At 41.2% G+C, this 23,755-nt stretch overlaps 2 protein-coding genes across 2 annotated transcripts; one reads left to right on the forward strand and one right to left on the reverse strand.

Moving 5' to 3' along the window:
• Positions 1-269: 269 nt before the first annotated feature.
• Positions 270-7,309, forward strand: LOC145456316 (acid sphingomyelinase-like phosphodiesterase 3b). Its single transcript, XM_080334392.1, has 7 exons — positions 270-510; positions 2,091-2,177; positions 4,047-4,294; positions 5,161-5,330; positions 6,206-6,400; positions 6,472-6,597; positions 6,797-7,309. Exons 1-7 carry the CDS (start codon positions 320-322, stop codon positions 7,229-7,231), a joined length of 1,452 nt encoding a protein of 483 aa, XP_080190518.1. The 5' UTR covers positions 270-319; the 3' UTR covers positions 7,232-7,309.
• Positions 7,310-14,360: 7,051 nt separating this feature from the next.
• On the reverse strand, positions 14,361-21,907 carry LOC145455206 (uncharacterized). Its single transcript, XM_080333158.1, has 12 exons — positions 21,439-21,907; positions 20,923-21,085; positions 20,509-20,834; positions 20,295-20,447; positions 20,048-20,194; positions 19,800-19,985; positions 19,570-19,740; positions 19,348-19,512; positions 18,536-18,703; positions 18,244-18,411; positions 15,243-15,422; positions 14,361-14,514 (listed from the first exon to the last, which is right to left on the reverse strand). Exons 1-12 carry the CDS (start codon positions 21,757-21,759, stop codon positions 14,434-14,436), a joined length of 2,229 nt encoding a protein of 742 aa, XP_080189284.1. The 5' UTR covers positions 21,760-21,907; the 3' UTR covers positions 14,361-14,433.
• Positions 21,908-23,755: the final 1,848 nt, after the last annotated feature.

Genomic DNA, 23,755 nt, shown 5'->3' on the forward strand with positions numbered 1-23,755 from the left:
AAATTCGGCTATATAAATAACGAATAACAACATTACTACAGTGTAGAGATGTTCTCTGACTCCAACTACTTTAAAATCGAACAAAATGTTCTCAAATGTTACTAAAGTGTCGTTGCAGTTACAGACGTTATCAAGTTCTTCACGTAAGCGAACTTTTACAAACTTTATTTTTTCGTACGAGCTTGATTTACTGAGTATATTTGCAGGAATGTTAAAATCGTAGTTGAAGTCGTCGGGTGTGTTTAACGTTTCAACATCCCTCTTTATAACATTTTTAACATTACTCGTTTGAAGGTCTAGTTGTTGATACATTATTCAAATGTTTGGAAACTGGTATTTATTGCTGGTGACGCTGTTCGTCGCGGAAGGAGCCAATATCGGACGATTTTGGCATATTACCGATCACCATTGGGATCCATATTATTCACAAAATGCAACAGAACCGATGAAGATTTGTCCATCGTCGTACGGCAGACACATTCCAGACGCAGGTCCGCTTGGAGACTATAAGTACGGAAAAGCTCTGTTTCTAATGCCTTTCCGACGCGCCATAATTGTCATTTCATAGAATCTTAAATCGCTATATAATCGGCCCGGAAATGCCAAAAGTGTGATCGTATAACTTCTCGGGAATAGATCATGATACACCGTTCACATTGAAGCCCGCCTTGAAATTTTAAGAAATGAATGTACTAACTACTAGGGATAATGTGAACCTCTGAGAGATTCAGGTTCGTGTGAACTCGAACCTTTTTGAAAGGTTCTGTAGTCTGTATTTATGTGACATGGTGCGTACACTGTACATGTACACGATACCGAGCGACGACTCGGGCCACATAATGCCACAATGCTGAAGTACATATTGGCGTTTTAAACGTCGCTAAATGTATTAACTGAGGCAATCAATGGATACAATAATCCCATAAAATCAATATCCTCAGTCGCTAAGCCAACAATTTCGACGAGGACTTTACCAGGGAATATAAGCTTACGCCTTAACGGTCTAGGCCAGACTGGACAATGTATTCAGCGTCTGAGTATTGCTACATTGATATTGAGCAGAGTGTAAAACGGGTTCCTTTACTTTCTGCCGATATTGCACCATTAACAAGTTATACAGCAGTAGCTAACACTTCGATCGCTCGGATTTGGTTTTAATGATACAGGAAAGATATGAAGTCAAGATTGACCCCGTAAGCCTGCTAGATTTTTTTACACAGAAGACGATATCAATCTCATTGATTGGTTGAAAGGCATCATTTACTGACTCGCATTTCGCTCGTGAGGTTGTGTGATTGCGGGTCAAGCTCGCAGCAGAGAGTCACTAAATATTCACAAACGATAAGCTGGATATTTCGAGAGAACTTTTGTAACAGAGCAAGTAAAACTTTTGAGATTGTCAAGGTGCATGATCGTTTAGTGTTGATTTTTTATACTGCCAGCACCATGCATAGAGTGGTCCGCAGTTGAAATGCAATAAATTTGAACGAAAGATATCATAATGAAGTGAAAATTGTAATATATGAAATAGGTTCACACATGGCCTACTACATGGCCATGGTTCACAGTGCAGAACCTACCAAGGTTCTGTTGTGAACGCAAACCTCTAAATTTCCGAGGTTCACATACAGAACGCGAATGTGAACCTCACGTTCACACCATCCCTACTAACTACATAATACGTCAATTAGTTCTCTAGCTACGTAATAACCCCAACATCTACTACCAATTCTTGTATGTACAATGTACATGTACATTGTGCATGTGCATTGTGCAATTGTGGATTGTGTATGCACTGTACAGTGTACATGTGCACATAAAAGACTCAGTAGACAGACCCGCAACATCTCAACTCAACATAACTGCTGATTGCAGTTATATAATCTGTCTTTCTAGTAATAATGCGTATATAGTCCTACACCGATTCGATTCGTAACATTGCAGAAAACTGTACCAGTTCGACAACGAATCTTCCTAAACAACGTTTCTGATATTTTACTAATTGAAAATGTTGATATCTACGGACATAATCGTTCTATTCGATTCGCTGATGAACATCCTGATTTACTCAGTAAGTTTTTGTCGTATAGGTGTGATGCTCCGTGGACATTAATTCAATCATCCATCCATGCCATGAAACGGATTTATCCGGACCCTGACTTCATACTGTGGACTGGGTAAGTATTGATATATTAGGCAACGAGACACCGGTGGGCCTCTATACGCGTACTGAATACAATTGTACATTCTGATTATCCCATCCCGCAGTTCTTGGTTGGAGGATATGACACGTAAATTGAATGCTTTTGGTGAACCTGTGCGTGATTAAATGGCATTGAAATATAGGCTATACGCTATTTCTGGATTCTCATTAATTATTATGACTAACATTATATGGAATCGATTTATATCACCCACTATCGACTTCGGTGTAAACTGTGTTGAGTACATTTTTATGGTGGTTTAGTAATATTAATAGTATAATGTCAACAGGACCGAAACAGCACTTCATCAGACCCCGAAAAACGTTGGTCTTGGGCCCCCCATATAGATTGATCAACCAAATTTCTGGCGAGGGTCCATCCAGATCCAAAAAAAATTCAAAATCCCAAGTCATATTCTATGACTGAAAAGAAAAAAAAACACGTTACAGAGAATAATTAAACTTCTTGTAATAGAACCAAGGTCGTAAATACACAGCACGTACGATTATCCACTTCTCCAGTATGTATACTACACATCACAGTACATTCCGCGTTACAGCAGCAAGACATCTAATCAAAACCAGCACGATGCCTGTCTGCACCTGAATAATCACAACATGTATTGTATATATATATGCCTGTGTAGAAGATAAATAGCGCATTTGATATGATATTTGCATGCAATGTTCCCTCTAAATTTTGACGAGTCGTTTTGACGTTAACCAAATGGCGGTATACCTTTGTCACGTTTGTTAACATTTTCGCCAACTTTCACCCGTCTTCACTATGTGATTGGGTATCAGGCAAACTACGGAAGATTATCACAGTGCCACGCTTTGAAAAAGGGAGACCAGCATCCTATAGTCTGTGAAGGTCACATTCGCAAAATTACTACCTGCTCTCAGCACAACGTTGGTGGCTTTTGTACCAGTCACGGCATTACAAAATATCAATTTCCTGGAGTAACAAATTTTCTCCTCGTCTTTTCTATCTTCCCGAGGTTCTGGTGTACCCCAGTCCGGATTTTTCCGTGCATAAAGTCCAAGTCCAACCGGATCCATTTTTTTTCTTCAAAAATCACAATCCGGATCCAACGAAAATAACCCATAGTCCTGATCCTGTCCACTTCAACTCCAGTCCAGTGCTCATCTCTGCTCACTATATATATTATGTCCACTTGCGCCAGGTGCGAAAAAATCTCGCATTTATGGCTGAACTTGGTGAATTATATTGGTAATTGATATATAATATTATCATTATTATCCTGTCTCATTCGACGTGATCAGATACCGGCTGTACTGTTAGTATCCGATTGCAAAGTCATGAGTGTTGAGCGCCAGCCTATTTGACCGCTATGGATTATGAACTATTGGACAAGGATATATACATCGATGATTCCCGCCATTTTCGGCCAAGGATTTCTCGCCACCGATCTTTTTGACAGCACACTTCGCTGACTCACATGTTAGCCTAAATATCATATGTGTGGGTCGAGTGGTTCTCAACATTTTTGACCTCACGGTACCCCTTTAACGGGAAAAATAGTTCATCCCCAAACTGTCTGTCCTGGGCGACCGTAGGATGCTCAGTACAATTCTGGAGGGGGGGCAATCCCGCCAGAGCCCCTTTACATTACGGGCTACTTCCAGTAACATTAAATCATGTTAAGAAAATGTTCAAGTGCCCATAATTTTTGTGTATTTACGTAATACTTTCGGGCCCCAATCAAGCTTCCCCCAATTGGGGATTTGGGGTGTGGCAGTTACGGCCCTGAATGTGAAGTGTGCAAGAGATTCAGGATCTTCACCACACATTTTCAATGTGAGCCTCATATTCACACAGCGACGATACACTACACACGGGCGAACAAGACTTCTATCTCGGTAAAGAAAAAGTAATAGAAATTATCGGAAACGTCTCAGGGGCAATCAGAGGAGTCTTTCCAGAAACGCCCATCTTCCCCGCATTGGGGAATCATGATTATCATCCGAAGAGTCAAATTCCACCTGGAGGTAGTGATATTCTGACAGCCATTGCAGACATGTGGAGACCATGGTTTTCAGACACAGCGTACGATACATTCAAACGAGGTAACGGGATGTGTTGGTGCTCTTGCATCTAGTTTTAACACCGATGCAACGTACATACATAGATATATCCCTCCATCCACAACCGACATGGAGTGAAACCCGGCCGTCATGTGATATTGAAGCACGGTTGAGTCTGATATGTAGCACAAATCAATGGTTTGCCGATTGGATATTCGGCACGATTTCGACATGAAATATTTCTTCCACTTAGACCTCAACTTCACGTGCTGCACTGGTCAGGTCATGCATCAGCCCGGGTGTTGGGGACCCTGTGACAGAGTAATACCTAACCCTTTGCTTTCAAAATATTATCTTGGTGACCCAATGCATTGACATCAAGCGATGTTTTTATGCTTACAACTAGCCCTTTGCATTCTTCGCAAAGCAGAACAGTATAAAGATCCATATTAAAATTAATGGAACAGAAAATACCGGGCCCACTGCTACATTTGTTATCGTCAATGTTCACTCTGGTGTTTGGCGTTGCACTATCGTTGAAACAATGACTGGATAGCAATGAGACTGTATATCTCGCCGTATTCTGACTCGAGGCGTTTTCAAGAGTTCTCTCGTCAAAATGTGCCATGCAACATTATAATAACTTTTAATTCTATAGCGGTATCGACACCCAAGTTGTAGTGGGTTGCAATTTTAGTGAAATGAAATTATCAGGTAAAACTAAATAACCACTAAATTACTCTCTTTGTACTTGGTACGCAGGAATGCAATACCTTATTATAGACTTTATAAATATATTTATCGGATAACTCTATGCTGCTGAAATTTCAAGAAAACAAATGATAACGGCTGTAGGCCTATACCACGCACCGTCGTATTTAATTCTGATTACGGTTTTTCAATTTCAGAGGGATTCTACAAAGAGTATCTCCCTGGATCCACGCAACATATCATGATGATTCTAAACAGTAATTTCTGGTACGACAGCAACAAGGCTGTGAACGGATCTGGAGATCCCGGAATGGAATTTCAATGGATGGAAAGCACCCTTCAAGAAGCTGCTGCAAACTCTCATAAGGTATTCCCTATTCAATGACATATTGAAGTTTTAATGTGATATCTAACAGCACAGGCTGAGCGGTAACAGCGCGGTACAGGCTATAGAGCGAACCTTGATATTTCTAAGTTTCGTTTTCGCAAACGAATGTTGAGGGTTCTAAACTGTGAATATATTATGTGGAATAGCCGAATTTGATAGCAATCCTAATTCCTAACATTTTTCATCGAAATATCTTGACGTACAAGTCCTATCACTCGATCCCTGGATCAAGGTCACAGCACTCCCGTGCAGTGCTGGAACGAGTCATTCGAGATGGAGTCGCAGATTATGTTTGCGCCCTGCTGTGTCAAATTGCTCCTAGTCTCCGAGGCTCCTCATTGCAGACCAACAATAATGTGTGTGAATATGAGTCATTTGTCGGCCGACACTAACCCAAAATAAATTAGTATTTATTAAACAAGTGGTTTTAAAATTACGATAAGTCATTTAGCTCAAGTCAAATCGTCATACATGACACCTGTAGAATGATACCAACTGTACTCCGATTAATGACTCCTAAACGCAATCAATATCGTATACAGACAGGGAAGCTCGAGTAATCAATGGCGTTATGTACATTAGGCAATGGTCATTTATGCGTTAATTGAGCAGCGGCGCCTAATCTTTCCACATGACACTGTGTCGTATATAATTATATATTAGTAAATATAATATTTTAAAATATATTTATGATATATTACCTTAATAATAATATATAAGTATAATAATTATTATCGGCCTGTGGCTTCGCCAGTCATTTGGTCCCGCCTCCTCAGCCGAGCAGTTTTCACATTCACCACGATGATTACTAGCAAGAACTTGAGGGTCATTTTATTCTTGGCTGACACGTTTAGGTCTACATTGCGGGTCATGTGCCACCGGGATATTTCGAAATGCCCTCAGACTATCGCAAGAGGTGGTTTTACAACCACTACAATCAGCGATTTTTGCAAATCATTCGTGAACATAAAGACGTCATAGCTGGTATGTTTTTCGGGCACCATCATTCTGACACCTTCAGGATCATTAAAGATTCGGCTGGTAGCGTCGTAAGTACCTCAGGGTTCAATAATCATATACCTATGTAATGACAAAATCGATATAGATGCATTTATTTTAGGCACAGTGCGTACTTATAGCTCCCGGTGTCACGCCCTGGGCAACAACGTTGGGAGGCGTCGTTAACGGATCGAATAACCCGGGAATAAGATTGATCGAATATGACAAAGACACACTTCATCTTAGGGTAACTGTATTTCTAATATATTTTATTGAATATTTTTATTGCCGTTTGAATATAAAAATATCCCCGGTATTTTTAACGGTTTGTCGCCGTTGTCCTCGAATTTACAATCATTACTGCACAATGGCATCATTGCGAAATTTCAAAAACGAATAAATTATGCGAATATCCCTATTCTATTGAATATCCAATCTTTTTACAGGATTACTCTCAATATTACCTGGATCTTGCAGCGGCGAATCAAGAGAGTCAAACGGACCCATCAAGTCTTTGGAAACACGAATATAACGCGACCTCGACGTACAACATCACTGATATCACGCCGCAATCTTGGGAACAATTAGCGAGCACGATGAGAAAGGGGTGTGAAAGCAATGGCAGCGCATGTCCTTCGACCTTCACCGCCTATCATAAAATGACATCGGTTTCTTACGACACTGGCGCTTGTGAGGTAAGATGCCAGAAGTTTCAGCTGTGTGCGATCACTGAGGCGGAAACGGAAGGATATGAGTCGTGTATGGACAATTGGGGCAATCATGGCGAGCGGATGAGGTCCAGCAATTTGGCGGGGTGGATAATCTTGATAGCATCAATTTTGCATACTTCTTTATCCTTCATTGCCAACATTTCAACGTAACGTCTTGACCATGATATCGTGCAATTGCTGTTTACATGCTGCTGTACTTACAAAATCAATATGAACTCATGGCATATATACGAGATGTGCTAGATCACGATTGCAGGATTTTCTGGCGCACTGGATTGGATCGGCACTTCGGCTTCACCCGATATGCCGATTCAGGATCAGTGCATTGTATAGGCAGGTTTATTTTGAATTTTAGCCTAGCCCTATAAAGTTTTGTCAGTTGAGACGCTGGAAGGGCTATTTGAAAAAATCAAAGTTTCGTGAAATCCTTAAGCTGGACAAGTGATAGTGATTTGATACGTATCAAGTTATTGACATTGGAAACGTCGGATTTGTGAAACTTGCTGATCATTATTCCATCACAAGTATAAGCTATGCTCAACGTTTACATCGTAACAAATTATCCACACCACCAATATGCACCCGTGGTCGATAGATATTCCGTTTACGATGGTACGGTACATGCTAGTATGAGTAGTATTTCTCCTCATAAACCGGTACACTAGCTCGTAGGTCTGGGCCGGCCTACCCGTGGCCCGCGAGGTAATTCTCGAAATTAGTTATAATATCAACAAAGAAATTACCCAGGTACTAGGGATGGTGTGAACCTCTGAAAGGTTCAAGTTCGTGTGAACGCGAACCTTTTTAAAACGTTCCGTGTGAACGCGAACGTGAACCTCATGACGTCAAGTGACGTTATCTTGCTAATTCCAACCCTATCTTTCAATGAAGTGATAGCCTATATTAATGTACACGATACCTAGCGACCACTCGGGCCACATAACGCCACAATGCTGAAGTACATATTGGCGTTTCAAACATCGCTAAATGTATCAACTGAGGCAATCAAAGGGTATAATACTCACATAAAATCAATATCTTCCGTCGCTTTGCCAACAATTTCGACGAGGACTTATCAGGGAATACAAGCTTACGCCTTATCGGTCCAGGCAAGACCGGTCAATGTATTCGGCGTCTGAGTACTGCTACATTGACATTGAGCAGAGTGTAAAACGGGTTTATATACTTGCTACCGATATTACCCCATTAACAAGTTATACAGCAGTAGCCAGCACCTCAATCGCACGGATTTGGTTTTAATGATGCAGTATAGGCTAAAGATATGAAGTCAAGATTGACCACGTACGCCTGCTAGATTTTTTACACCAGAAAACGATATCAATCTAAGCATCATTCGCTGACAACGTACTTCGCTCTTGATGTTGTGTGATTGCGGGTCAAGCTCACAGCAGAGAGTCACTAAATATTCGCAAACGGAAAGCAGGATATTTCGAGCAAACTTTTGTAACAGAGCAAGTAAAACTTTTGAGATTGTCAAGGTGCATGCTCGTTTTGTGTTGATTTTTTCTGCTGCCAGCGCCATGCATAGAGTGGCCCGCTGTTGAAATGCAATAAATTTGAACGAAAGATGTTATAATGAAGTGAAAATTGTAATATATGAAAAAGGTTCACAGTGCAGAACCTGCCAAAGGTTCTGCTATGAACGCGAACCTCTAAATTTCCGAGGTTCACACACAAAACGCGAACGTGAACCTCACGTTCACACCATCCCTACCAGGTACCTTATTGTGAACTTGCAAGGCCAGCCAAACATTTGATTAGCCTGGTCGCGAGATACGGGATGTTGACGAATTGACGTAGCCAGTGGCTAGCCACATTTTTGTACATTTTAGTATGTGACCAATGACCATGAAGTAGAATATTTCGTTATTTCGTGGCAGATTTATTTGACTTGATATTTTTATAGCGCTCCGCGCGATTTACTGTTACTCGATTACTTGTTTTTAGTATTGGTAACCCCTCCTGCATATTTCAAATACGCCCAATTTACAGAATTAAGTCGAACTATATTCGCAATTATGAGAGAACGTGTCGTCCAACATCGACTTCACGTCTACATTCGCAGGAAGTTCGTCGGCGATGAAACACAAAATGATAGAGTCCGGGGGCGAGAAACATACGTCCGGCGGGCTGAAGCAGACATGGCGGCGGCTGTATGACGGCTGTTCTCAAATCCACATTGTTTTCGTCATTATCGGCGAGAAATGGCTTTGAAATGACATGCCGTCGTTAAAATACAGTCATTAAATACGATTCATTCCTTGTATATGTGAATAAATGGACGAATGATGTATCGATTCAGTAATCCGGCCCACCAAGTACTTAATTTTCCTATATATATGGCCCGCCGACTTGAGAAGTTCCCCGCTCCTGTGATAGACACATGTTCGCCGAAATCTTCGATGTTGATATGATCAGGCCCCGAATAATCCATCAGTCCTTGCCAAATGAGTCCAGCGGTATACAGAGGCGACCCGCAATATATGGAAGCACCATTATTATTGACCGAATTCATTCACCAACTTTGAAAAGTTTTCGCGCTTCGCGCGGCTATGACAATGCTGTGCAATGGACTATGACATAATTGTTATCGATTTTGATGCGTAGTAATATATGCCTTGTTCCCACCGTTACCTAATCCGGTTCGCTCTTATGGGACGTCTAGGGGAGACCAGGGACAAATTCAACACGGGGCAAATGTAACAATCGACCTCACCGCTAGCAGGACGGAGAAATCGTCTTCATATTTTGAGTGCACATGCGATAGTTATGTCTCTTAACATACCTGAAGTTACGTTGAGCTACGGCGCGAAACCCCGGAATAATTTGAAAAAAAACGAGATTTTGGACACTTGAGTAAATATTTTCTGGTCTGGAATAATTTGTTCAGAAGAATAATACCTCAAGTGGTTACAACGTAATATATGTAGCTGGAACAATGTTACCTTAGTCTACCGTGATGATCGGAAAACTAGGACTTGCATCGCCGGAAGGTACCACACTGAGATATTAATCATGGTCGATCGTGTCAGGGGCAATTGTAACACTCTGTTACTTTTGCCCCGTTACAATATCTTTTCAATGCAGAATATATGTGTTCATATGTTGGTTTAACCATTTATCTACTGCAGATGAATCTTGTAGCAGCCAGACGTTCAATGCCAGAACATACACAACCTTACCATACCAATTCTAACATGATCCTTTGTCGAAACGGCCATATACAGAAGTGGCGATGTGAATCATAGGGTTCAGTTATTTCCATTATTCTACTACCCTTTCTCATGTTGATCGACTTTTTGTGTATCATATCATCATACCCACTGACTTTGAGCATGTCCCATTTATATTTCATCATTTGGTGTGAACAATTTATTTTAATTTTGTACAGAACAGAAGAATGTCATTAGCTTTCACGCCACACAATCTTGCATCCTCGTTTTGCTATAGCATCGGTCCATTCAACCAAGATATTTCAGCCAGGTCAGTTTCGCACGCTGAACTACAGCACCTTGGTAGAAGAGGCCGAATATATGTTGGGAGATGATGGAATGAATGTATTTCTTGTACACTTTGAGCTCATGCAGAAGGCACGAAGGGTGATACTTCATTCACATGCCAAAAATGTGATGGGGCGTAGCTTGGAAGCGTTCCAACTTCTCTAATGCAATTTGTGCTCCCGATTTTGTTGTATATTTCGTTTGTTTTATTTATAAATAACACTGTTACAATTGCCCCGCATGGGCGTTACAATTGCCCCTGGGTACGGGGCGATTGTAACATTTTCGCGACGATTTTCGCGACCCACAATTTTCATGATTGATTGTTGATTGAGTTCCATTTTAGTTTTTATATGAGCTATCGAGTAGTTGGCTTCTTTATATAAAACTTTGGAAATGAAATATCCACGAGAAGAACAATTAATGTTAGAAAATACAAAAAGTGTTACAATTGTCCCCGGTCTCCTACCACAATCTCCGCCACATCATCAATATTTAAGTGGCCCGCGCAATGGTTCGTAAATCTCAGAATGGCCCTTTAGCCGGAAAGGTTATAGCCACCTCTGTCGTAGATGCAGCCGATGGAGGATGATAAGCACTAGTTCGCTTATACCATGTTTACATATGAGTAGGGCGATTTTTTTTACCTAAAAATCGAAAGATTTTGACCTAAAAAATCTAAATTTTGACATTTTTTGACCTTAAAAAACTAAATTTTGATCAAATTTTGACCTAACCTATGCAAATTAGGTGTTTTCCAAAAAAATGTTACAATTGTACTACTTATCCTCATTTCTGGTTTGAACTGTATGTCCTTACGAAGTAGTTTTCCCTGAAAAAAACTTTTTTGACTCAAAAACTGACAAATTTTTACATGACAAAATATTATTTTACCAAAATCTGGCCCTATGATGACGTACTATGGTGAAAATAATTAAAATTTGTTGTAGTACAATGAAAGATACTTTCCCACATTCTCGGCAGGGATATGTAGATATCTAGTTCGAGATATCCCTGATTCTCGGGTAAAAGTGTCTGTCTTTACTAAGTAGCTTGCCAAGGGTAGAGATATGGCGAGATAGCGTAGTGGGATAATCCACAGCTACAACACTAATGGGTTGTGGGTTCTAGTCCGACGAAGGTCTACTCCAGAATTCCTGCCCAAGTGTTGAAGGTTTATCTAGGTCAGGGGTTCTCAACCCGCGGCCCGTGCGGCCCGCAGACGCATATTTTGCGGCCCGCGACATCTTTCATTATAAACGCAATTACTAATGACACGGTATTGTTAGAAATTAACTAAGATACTTAGCTCTTTTATCGCACCGTCTCTGTTTCGTGTGATTACTCATTATAGAAGACAGTGTGGTTCTCAAACGGGGGGCACGCGCCCCCTTTGGTGCGTGAAGCATCTGAAGGGGGTGCGAAGCTGCAGTCAACTGAAAAAAAAATTCGCGCTGCGCGCAATTTATCCCCAATTCAGAGTTATTTCTCTGTGTATAGTCCGAATTTCATATTTGAGAATTCTCTAATCAACAGCTATAACCTTTGATGCCATCAAACTAGCCGTTTGTATTGCTAGCATTCTGGTTGCATTTTGTTATACGACGATGAGGGGGCACGAAAATTTTCCCTATCAAAAGGAGGGGGGCGTGACTAAAAAATTTTGAGAACCACTGCTTCAATGTGTTCTCGTTTCTTGATATATGCTCCACTTCAGATTGTTATTGTTTTGAATCGTTATTCGGCTGGACTCTGGTTCAAGAGAATCCCGCTAGTAGGCCTACACTTTTAGAGAGTGTTTGACTCACTGCGAACGGCTGTTGAGATTGCCGACGACGTTACAGAAGCATCGTTTAAAATTGCTTCGAATATAGCTAAACCAAAGAAATCTGATATAGAAGGTGTGATTTCAATAAAATCGTAACATACTTTGCGAATATTTGCTGTTTCCGGAACTTAGCAGCAAGGACAACATCACCTGACAAATTTCGAAGATACAATTGTCTGATTCAATCCTGACCAGACGAGTAACATCAATATCAGTCAATCTCTTATCGCCTGTTCTGAAACACGTTGCTGCGTAGACTACTTTTATACAGCCTGAGATGAATCCACCGACATTGTATAACTAATTATATCTGGTTGAATTTTATCAGAGTGGACAAATGCAGAGAAATGCTGGCTGGGCAAACGTGGGGAGGGGACCAGCGAAAAATATCAACTTGACAAAGCTGACTTTTGTAACTATTGGTACAGGGCCCCAGGCATGAACGGAAAGGAAAAAGGTTGATTGGTTTGTTCGGAAATGCCCCCAAACACCAGACGTCTTCTCATATCACTCAGAGCTCAATGTGATAATGGTCTCTGTAACGCAAAAGTTATAGTAATTTTATACTTGCTCGCCCACGCATTGAAACAGAGAGTTCGGCTCTCTGGTGGAAGGATTTGAAGTTGCATATATACCGACTTGACAACGAATGTAATGAACGCTCCATGAAGGGATGTAAATCGATTTACATGCGCCGCTAGAAGATACATATTCTCACAAGCAGCAGCTGCAAACTTACGAACGCTTTCCATTATTACTTGATAATGCATAAAAATGTACTATAAATGCCGGTATACGACTGGTAAATAGGCTACAATAGCCTAAATTTAATAGTAGCCCATGAATACAAGGTAACATTGTTCTGCGGCCCGCAGCGTCTTTTGCTGTTAAAATGCGGCCCGTTATACAAGGGAAGTTGAGAACCCCTGATCTAGGTTCTTCCTCGCCATCTTATCCGCGTTAGCGGTGTCTTACAAAAAGCATAGAAGTGGGCCGTGCTACAGGTCGGCAGATACTCGGCGGATACGGAATCGAAAATAAGGAATATCGGTCAGGTGTAAATGACCATTGTAGTTGACAAACACCATGAATATACAAACAACAACAAGAAGAATGGAGAAAGAACGTTCAACTGTAGCAGCTGTTGGCTGACAACACTGAAGTTGTGCGCGCGTACATTGCTGGTGACACACCGTGTTGCTTCATTCTGACAATGGTGTACATCTCAATTTTTGTAAGAACCATGCAATGCCCACGCAGCCTTGCTTCACTTAGGATATTGCGGCACGTTGAGCATAACACCGTGTCAACATATTTGTTTCATTTGACTGTTTATGATTCACAATGAGCAGACAATGCGCCGTCTGCAACGGCAGGCCTATAAAGTAGGCTACAAGTTGTAAAATGTCAAACGATAAGTTCACCGATTGTGCAAAATCTACGATACAAATGAAAGGCAGGTTGCAAAAAATTTTGTCTTTGTAAACAATTTTGACATTTTTTGACCCAACGCTAAAATTTTGACCTTATTTTGGCTTTTGTGACATGTCAAAAAAAAAATCGCCCTACGTATGAGTCGTAGTTGTGCAGCGAGATGTAAGAGGGCAACAAATGACCGTCGATTACGTTACGCAAGGATGTATTTTAACGAAACAAGCAAATGACTTTACAGTATTCAATATTTTGTTCTCTAATGATGCAGTCTTCGCTCAATCGTCATCGACTATATGTTGAAGTATCGAATGTAAACATTACATTACATTCGATAGTTGAAGGCTCAAGTTACAGAAAGCAACACAATTGTGATCGTAAATAATCGTGATTATATTTCAACGTAAGCGTAATCGTAATTGCGAGTTTCAAAAGTAGTCATAGTCCCATTCACAGCAGAATCGCCCTATGCCTGCCAATGACCAATGAGAACGGAGAGCTCTGTATCAGGAGTTGGTTTTAATATGAAAATTCTATGGACAATATGTATATTTTACTAATCCGCTGTTACATCAGTAAGTTGCATCAGACAGTTCGGCTTGACTTTGAATGATAATTTCCCCTAAACCACGATCGAAAACGATCTGGAAACCCTGAAAATAAATTGTGAATACTTAAATGATGTAATACAATTATAATGTATCCCATTTATGGTGTACAAACGCATACCACATTGAGATCGCAGTAATTTGCATTTCATATGGAAGAAATACTCCAACTAGTCAAAAGCCGGACGGTCCGAATCTACGGTCTAGATACGGAATTCGAGCCTATATGGTTCCAATATCATAATTAGGTCGTTTTCCGGAGATATTAAGTCGCCTTCGTGTTATCATCCGAATTAGCGCATCTAGATCTGAAAATCCTGTGCGGTACTGGTCCATTCAGTTCAGAAATCAGAACTGATGTGGTGTGGTGACAAGGTTGGGAACAGAATAAGCATGCAATCACTTGAAAGATCCACTGAATTATAATTATGGGTGATAGCAATGGTGACTTTTTCAACCTAACAATTCTTCCCCTTTCCTCACATTTTCGCACATTTAATTATTTCAAGAAGATTCTCTTCTCAAATACCATGAAGTTTTTTCATATTCTAAAGAAAGCATCGAGTATACGCGCAAAGGCCGAGAAGGCGACATCCCAATTCCATAACGTTGACAGAAGGCGTTTTCTTGGGACGTTCATCGATTCCAATCGAAATCAAATCAACAGTGACTAGACGTGACATTGTTATGCATCACATTTACGCTTAGCGACTTGTAGAAACCATTTAGTCAATTCCGTCATTAAAATCCCAACCTGTGCAATAAGAACTCACTCTGTATGCCATTTTGTCAATTGCTTCTTTGAGGGCTTTTTTCATATCCACAGTCAAATCCCAGCCATTCAGCGTCAACTTCTCTTTAACATGAGGAATAATCTTTATCAGAATGTCGATTTCCTCGACGGTTGTCGGCTTTTTTTTCATAAAGTATAATCCCAGACCGAGGTGAAGAATCTGCGGTTAGCGAAGAAATACATGTCCATTAACTTTGTGAGATTAAACTGAATATACTCTATTTAAACGGGGCTGAGCAATGAACATCTCATACCCCCATGCGAAACATATATTTATTGCTTCGTTACAAATATTTTACAGTATTTGATCGAAAAGTAGCGCTTGTGTGGTGATTGCTGGATAACGTTTTGTGCTTTCAGGCCAGCGGTCGTCAACCTTTCGGGCTTACACACTGTCAGATAAAAAATACCTGATTGGTAGACAGGGGCACAGGGCATATATACATTATACGTTGACTGGCGTGGGAAATTCTCCATCGCGTCGAAGTCACATATACGGTCATGCTACTTTGATAGCTGCAGTGACCGTTCGTTGCTTACGACAAGGATAGGCAGATAGGCGATTCTAAAGAAATCTATTTGTTGAAAGTATGTATGAGCGAATTCCACGGGATGGTTGATGTCAGGGAAATGTGGAGCAGCTTTTTGAATTTGAAGTGTATTCTCCGCCAATCTGTTGTTGTGGCTATTGTGTAAAAATGTGACCATGGTGTCCCGACACTCGTAGTCATTTAACTCTGGCCTACTTTAGTGCTAGTATGCCCCTAGCTCTTGAAAAGAGGCACTCGAAAAGCCTTCGAGTTATAATAAATGTATTACTGCATTCGATGTTGTACGATTGTATAATGAAAGCAATCTTCAAGCTCTGTCCCATCCCAGGAACCAGTTATGTAGGCTTTTGTAAAACATCACTTACGTCTGGATGGCTGAGAAACCGAGCAATACATCTTGGCGCTCAGGGGTACGGACTCTAGAATCCACCGCGCGGTGGGTCGCGAACGGGCCACTAGATCAACGGTTCTCAACCGGTGTGCCGCGGCACACTAGTGTGCCAATTGGGCTGCTCAGGTGTGCCGCGAGGAAATGTGTTAAATAAGGTCGAAGTATAACAAAAGTAAATAAATCCAAATTTATGAGTGTGTCATTGCTGGTGGTTCTATTGAATTTACCCGATCAAAACACGCGACGTACAATGCGAAGCAGTGAACAGGTACAAGGATGTCGAGACGACCTGGCATCTAGCTTCCACATTAGGTAATGGATTGGGTCTTTATCTAGACTTTTTATTGCAAAGACGCTCTGAGCACAGCAACGCAGAAGCGGAGAATGTCATAAATCTGTGACGCTTCGTAACTTTCTACTGCACTGCCATGAATCAAACTGGGGCCTCCGCCGTCAGTGGGTGTGACACGCCAGTTTGCTCACATATAGTAGAATTTATGACGGTGATAACTAAACTCGGGCAATTGGACCGTGATGTTGAGGTGTGGACGAAGGTCTTCACCTTTTACTAGTCACTCCCCTCAGAACCGGAGGCTGAATAGCGACTTGACGCAGGTTGATGACCTTTTTCTATTTCTATTCGTAGTCATATTCTTGCCGAATCTTCGTCATCGATATCATTTTATACCATACCGAATTTGCTTATTTTGATTATTGAGATGCCAACTTATAGCAAGGCCCACTTATTGTTAGACACTGCTTTTGCAGATCGGAGGACGAGTACGAGCCAATATATCAACCTCAAACACCCAGGAAAGCATTCCCACCATTGAGAAATGAACTCGTTTGGAAGTGATGTTCACGTTTACAAATTAGAATTGCCCACATGGACATTCACATTGCGATTATTGTTAGGTATAGCGTGTCGAAACTGCAGGTAAAATGAGAAGCAAAGCTGACCAAATTATATTAGTTAACAAATTTTCCCGACGCTGATATTTATCATCCCGGTTTGTTAGAACTATAAATTGAACTGCGGGTGACTGCCAGTAACACTATTGGGGTATTGCTATCCTCACAGGTTCTATTACACGATATGCGTGGAGATGAGTTTAACATCCATGTATACGCCTCCACGCCTCCGTATTTGTTAGTGGCGATCGTGATTGGACTCTTCGATGCGACGGTTAATTAAATCGACAATCCGATAGTGGGCAGACTTCATTATCATGACTCATGAACCGATCTTGTGAAACTATTCTCAGCCCGAAGTTTAAACAAGATCTAAGCAGAGCAGTTTTGTGGTAGCAGAGGTAATATCTGATAATTCAAAACCTCACACGGAAGCGGAGACAGTTCTTCTTCCGGCCTGCACTAGAATTGTGAATAAACGTTTGGGAAGAATTGAAGACGATTCCTATGTCAAATGAGACCATTCGTAGACGTATTTGCGACATGACCGCAGAGATAAAGGAAAACTTAATTTCTTATTTGAAGCAGATTAAAGCCTACTTGAGTACTCCGAAAAAATAGAAGTACTTCGTCAGTGACCACCTCTGTATGGTGCTGCTATACGTTTTCCGGTAGTTTACCTGTGCCGCTAGTGTGCCGCGAACTATTTTTCATTTTCAAAGTGTATGCCGCGAGGTCGAAAAGGTTGAGAACCGCTGCACTAGCTAGTATCGCGTCGGAAGAGCATACAAATTCGCTACTCGTCGCCGCCTTGGCGGCCATGATTTCATTTCATATTTGGTTTGGTAACAATGGTTTGCCGAGGTTTCATAAGATGAAGTGTCATGACCAAGAGACGGACGGCGCGGGTCTAATATAAAAGCAGAACATTTTTTCTCGCGAGCCAGAGGTTGCCGATCTCCGGTTTAGGCGATTCGCATAATTTGATACACTGCACTGCACAGTGCACATGGTCACTACAACCGCCTATATATGTTCATTGCATCGCAGATGAAGTACTAGTAACGGTGAGTGACCACTATTTACATAACCCCACTTAGCGTATCACCGTATATGAATGAACTCACTTTAGAGTTAATTGGAAGTGCTTCTTGAAAACATCGCAGTTTTGCGGCATCCAGTTCACACTGTCGTATGAACAAGTCTTTGAGAACATATTGTCCGGTCATTTCGGCGACTTGCCTCAAACCTTCTGCGCCCATTCTTCGGTTTCTGCTGACGTTCAACTTTTCCAGCTGAGACGATGAACGAGTCAACATGACAATATTGATCTAATTCAAAGCGGTACCGCAAAGGTTGATATGATGACGACATATAGCTTTTGTTATGATTCGATGTACCTGTAGAAAACATTCGTACCTTATTTGCATGTCTCGTAGAGTCCTTAAAATTTTTCAGTTCTTCCCAACCCGGATCGCATTCGCTGATGTCAAGTTGTTTAGTCTCGGTTCTCGTAACAATTTCGCCAAGTATTTTAAAACCTTCAGGGTTCATATTTGCATTTCCGCTCAAGTCGATTCTATCCAGCTGCGTGAGGAATATTGAGTACGACAAATTGCTGGTATTGGTCGATCAGATATTTCTCGAATTTATCCAGCTTTGATACTACAGAAGGGGATATATGCCTACAACTAGCCAGGAATGTGGTCTGAGGTCCCATCTACCAGATGAGACTTGGACTAACGCGATATTCAATGGGACATTCATCATAATCAGTAGGCCTATATGTGACCGAATATGACCCGTGTGGGGTTGTTCATAACAGCGAAATTTTCAAGAATTAGTCATGTGCACATGGTAAATTGCGTCGCCGATACGCAACGTTGGAATAAATAACAGGAATGTAGACTGAAAGTGCAGCACGGCATAACTGTGCAATGTGCAGTGTGCACATAGAATATATTGAATAGCCTATGTCGGCCTATGCGTCATGACATGAAGTTAATCTTGAGTAATTTTATATGATGGCGCAAGGAATAGTTAGTGATAAAGTGCGCTGAAAACTATGATCGGAGGCTTTCTCTTGATATGATACGAGGTCTAACACCATGTTTCATATTACTATTGTTAATGCGTCAATCAATATATTTCTAATGTTAACATGGTTATCGTGGCTTACGACAGAACACCCAACAATGTTAACTTGCTTATGAATGTAAATGAACAACGACCTTCACATTCACGAGCCGTTCCTCGATAGACTTCAGATGAATTGACTGTAAATTGCAATATCCAGCGACAAGTTCTTTGCATTCGCACAGTTCCATAATCTCACCGATTTCACTGAGACAATTGGGATGCATGTCACCATTTCTGCTAACGTCCAATTTTTTAAGCTGCAAAGGTTCGTCGAATCGTTTAGTCTAAAAAGAATTACAAATCGCCCCAAAAACCTTGGCGTTGTTCTTTCTTAGAGAGCTGTTCAATCCTCTGAGTTTGTCGTCTTCTAGAGAACATGCAGTCATGTAAAGATTGTTGACCTTACATGCGGCTGCTATGTTTCCTAATGCGCTCCATCCGACTCGGAGAATGTCAGGGCACAAATATATATTCAGGGAAGCCATCTGTAATTGAAAACTGTTGTAATTGATAAATGGAATGATTCCACAGGTTAAAGGAATACCATTTTAGTCTTTACAGCATTTGCGATGAGCCCCAAATCGTTTCCGTTCAACTTTGAGTCCGAGATCGCAAGTTCTGAAATATTGTCGCACTTTGAAAGCAGCTTGCACAATTGCTCGATTTCAGATACTCCTGTATTGGAGATATCGTCTCTGCCGTAATCAATGATATTCACCCTCAAAAACTCCTGAAATGGAAAAATTGTACGATCCAGTAGAGCATGATACAATAGCTAAGCTAATGATTCACCGGAAGGGGTGTTATTGAAGCTAGTTCTGTCAATTTCGCATAATGATTCTTCACGTTGTAGCTCTCTAAATCCAAAACTTGATCCTCGTCGAATTGTAATTTTACCCTTTCCTCGGTGGATTCTATCCGGATTTCCTCGTTCACATCCTGCGACAATGAAGCAAATCAATGTCATACATGGAGTAGCACGCCATGATCGCTATAAATTTTCAATGCTCTAAATTTTCAATGATATACTACTGCATACCTCAGGACTTTTGTCGACAAAGTCTAGAATGTGATGTTGCCTAAAGCCACACTGCCAGTAGTTTAAACCTTGACCGCGAATGCAGACTTTATGGATGTAATACATGCTTTCCTTCCGTAGGTTGCTATTGAAACTCACATCGAACACAGTAATCTGTAAATAAAGATAGACATGTATATCCACATCCACCGAATCGCCAATTATATCCATAAACCTCCACATTCGAGTATTTCATCACTTCGACTAGAGTTTCAAGAGATTTCCTGTTCAATTGACAGTTGACCAGCTGCATTATGTCGAGCTTCTTGCAATGGGACGCGACTCTCCCAACGGCGTGTATATCACTAGGAGTGATGGATATTCCTGATAGACGTATCGCATCCAGGCGCTTTCGCACCATTGTCACGACATTTTCGTCGTCTCCGCATTCTCGCAACGATGTGAGCAGACTGAGCAACTCGAGTGGTTTATCCTTGTGATCAACTAAATCTTGTTCAAGAACCAGGATGATCTTCTCTCGTTTCGCTATTCTCTCGCTTTCTGGAAGCGAACAAAATCCACGTCACTTAGGGGTTACAAAAGCTGATTTGTAGGCTCATTTTGATAGCATATACGCCTATTGACATACCTTCCAATCTTTTTCCCGACGCTTCGCTCGTCTCTTCGTTGAACAATATTCCGCAGGTGAACTGACGTACGACTAGCCCGGAACGACCGCGCAGGTAGTTAGTGACGGCGTGATCGAAATCCCGATCATCCATCTCTGAAACATGCTGAGCGGCGAACGCTTCCTAAGAGAGAACAGCTATACTCACCTTCGCGTATTATAACAAGGGCTGGTCGGCGGACCGACGGAATTTGTTGCTGGTATGGTCTAAGCTGGTAATATAACCGTCGAATGCCAGCATATTTTAGAAAACTGGTTGCATCGTTGCAATACTAATGTACTGAAATTTAAACGACAGGGAGATATATGCTAGCAGTCACCATGTAATTCAAGCATGATTCCGGATTAGCTGACCAACACACGAAAGCTAGTAAAAAACAAGACCAGTCAAAGAAGCCAGCCAAAAACAAGACTGACTCCTTGCAATCAAGAGGGTGCTGGGTGAGCGCGACAGATAAATTAGTGGGTTGAACTCACCTGTATTGCCTGATGACAGAAAAAGTAATGAAAATCCTTCGGCATTAGCAACTGGTCGAATTCGCTACTTGGATTCGGACTGCCTATGATAAGGTCTTTCACGTCATCCGGAGTCAATCCGGAATCGTCCAAATCCTTTATGCTAAACACGACACTTCTCCGCTCGAGAGCAGAGTAGGAGAGACGTTTCAGCTTGTGAAGAATGTCTGTAATTCGTTCTGATGGCATACTCCGGTTATTGGAGCGGATGTGGCGTTCCAAAAGCTGTATGATAATGCCGGAAAAGCTCTTCGGTGGCTTCTTTTCGTACTGATGTATCATGATAACGAATGTCAGAAACAGCGGGTTTGAACACAGCTGCAATGAGATTCTGCGACTTGTCTTCGATCGCGTTCCAAATATCTAGACTCCTATCGCCGCCAAGGTCTTCAACCAACGACTTCATGTCTTTCGGAACCAGACCTCTCATGGTGATTGATGCGTTAGGACGCAGCTCGGGCTTCAATCTCGACACGCCGTACTCTCGTGACGTGAGTAAGATACTGCATTTTGGGAAAAGATGGCCGCGTAAAATATTAAACATGATAGTCACTGGCATTTTCGCATCATTATAACCCATTGGCGGATGGTGTGTGTCGTCCAGATCCCACGGGGCGGTGTCCAAACCATCGAATACGAACAGTACTGACTCCTGGTTTTCTTCATATTGCAGCCAAGTGTAACCATGCTCAACGCACCCTTTCAAGCTCTGTCCTATCAGATGATCTTCTAGTAAGAACTTTTTGGGAGTACATTTTTCTGTTCCGGTATCCCGAATGTTGATGAAATGAACCATTTTAAAATATTGGGTCGTCTCATTATTCAACGCCAGCAAGCTGTATCTTTTTGCAAGAGTTGTCTTGCCACTTCCAGCTGCCCCGACCACTAGTACATATCTCCCTTGGTTGTGGATTTCCTTCACAAATACTTGAGCCTCTCTCTTTTTTCTAGTAATATTGGTGGTGGTGGTGGCGGAATAATTGACTTCCTCGAGACCTGTCGCTCCTTCAAAAAAATCCGTTCGTGCAAGCTCTGGCAGCACCTGACACGATATTTTTGTCGCTTTGCGATTGCTGATATTCAGAGCAGCAGTAGCGAATTTTTCACATTCCTTTCGAGTTCTTTTATTCACCTCATCTGCGAGTCGTTCTCCGAATTTATCTAAACAAGACATTTTAGATATTGCGCATATCGTCTCTGTGGAATCAAAGTACAAGCTTATGTAGATCTTACACATTTTGAGAAAATTCACTTTGTGTAAAGTTTTCATTTTGTTCCGGTATTCAGTCGACCATGGTTAACTTTGAAACAATGTGATAAACATAAACATGGCCAAGATACGTATGAAAAAAATGACAAAAACTTGATTTTCTATCAATTTGAAAACTGGATCTCAAAATTTGAAAAAATGGACTTGAGCTACTTTGATCTCGCCGCGAAGATACCTTTTCACGTCGTATAATTCCCTATGAATTTTCAGAAAATCAAATTTGACCAAGAAGTTCATAGTTCAGCGATAAACTACTCTGTAAACGAATATCTTGTATTTCGCCGGTTTCCGCTATAGCGTAGCGTGAGAATAAGGCAAAGGCAGATTCAATTTATTGTCAGACGGTTCCATCATAAAACTCAAATTTTTCAGCCGATTCTCTTACAAAAAGTGATTGACATCAACCAGTAATGTTTACCAGTTCACTGTCATTTACGTGTTTCGAATTTCGTGAGCCAGTTCTATATAAACGGTGTGAACTGGCTGAATCCGAGAAAGGCACTTATGGTACAAAATGTAAATTTTACACCCATTCAAGTGGGTGAAAACGAGTCAAATACACCAATTCGAATGGAAATGTCAGGAGCGGAGTGGGTTCACTTTCCGCGCACCATCGTAAAAGGAGATCGTACGTGTAAACAGAGGTCAATGCACCCCTGGGATATATCTCCATGAGGATTGGTGCATTAGAACTGTTTTCACCTACTGGAATAGGCGTGAAAGCGAATTTTATTACCAGAAAGCATGCGACAGCGAGATTTGCATACTACGCTTATGGTATAGAAATCTCGTAAATACACCTATTTTGCACCAATGCACTTACAGTATAGGACTACATCGTATATATGACGAATGCTGGGGCAAGGGCAAATGAACATTGAACGAACATGAACAGTACCTTTCGTCTATAAAGAACAAATTTACATAAAAAACTATTGCCTAAAGCTGAAAAAAATTAAAGAACTTATCACAGCTGTGGTTGGATGTTGACGAGCACTGCTGTAGGCT

This window comes from Botryllus schlosseri, chromosome 14, assembly GCF_051294905.1.
Source record: "Botryllus schlosseri isolate E-star chromosome 14, Bs_hap1, whole genome shotgun sequence".
NCBI classification, from domain to species: domain Eukaryota; kingdom Metazoa; phylum Chordata; class Ascidiacea; order Stolidobranchia; family Styelidae; genus Botryllus; species Botryllus schlosseri.

What these genes read in the sequence shown, in the direction of transcription:
- LOC145456316 (XM_080334392.1), top strand. Translation starts at nt 320, where the DNA reads ATGTTTGGAAACTGGTATTTATTGCTGGTGACGCTGTTCGTCGCGGAA. An exon ending in CTGCTGCAAACTCTCATAAG is followed by an intron (nt 5,331 to 6,205) that starts GTATTCCCTATT and finishes TGACACGTTTAG; the next exon opens with GTCTACATTGCGGGTCATGT. An exon ending in AAGACACACTTCATCTTAGG is followed by an intron (nt 6,598 to 6,796) that starts GTAACTGTATTT and finishes ATCTTTTTACAG; the next exon opens with GATTACTCTCAATATTACCT.
- LOC145455206 (XM_080333158.1), bottom strand. Translation starts at nt 21,759, where the DNA reads ATGATACATCAGTACGAAAAGAAGCCACCGAAGAGCTTTTCCGGCATT. An exon ending in TCTGTCATCAGGCAATACAG is followed by an intron (nt 21,086 to 21,438) that starts GTGAGTTCAACC and finishes GTTCTCTCTTAG; the next exon opens with GAAGCGTTCGCCGCTCAGCA. An exon ending in TGAAATACTCGAATGTGGAG is followed by an intron (nt 20,448 to 20,508) that starts GTTTATGGATAT and finishes CTTTATTTACAG; the next exon opens with ATTACTGTGTTCGATGTGAG.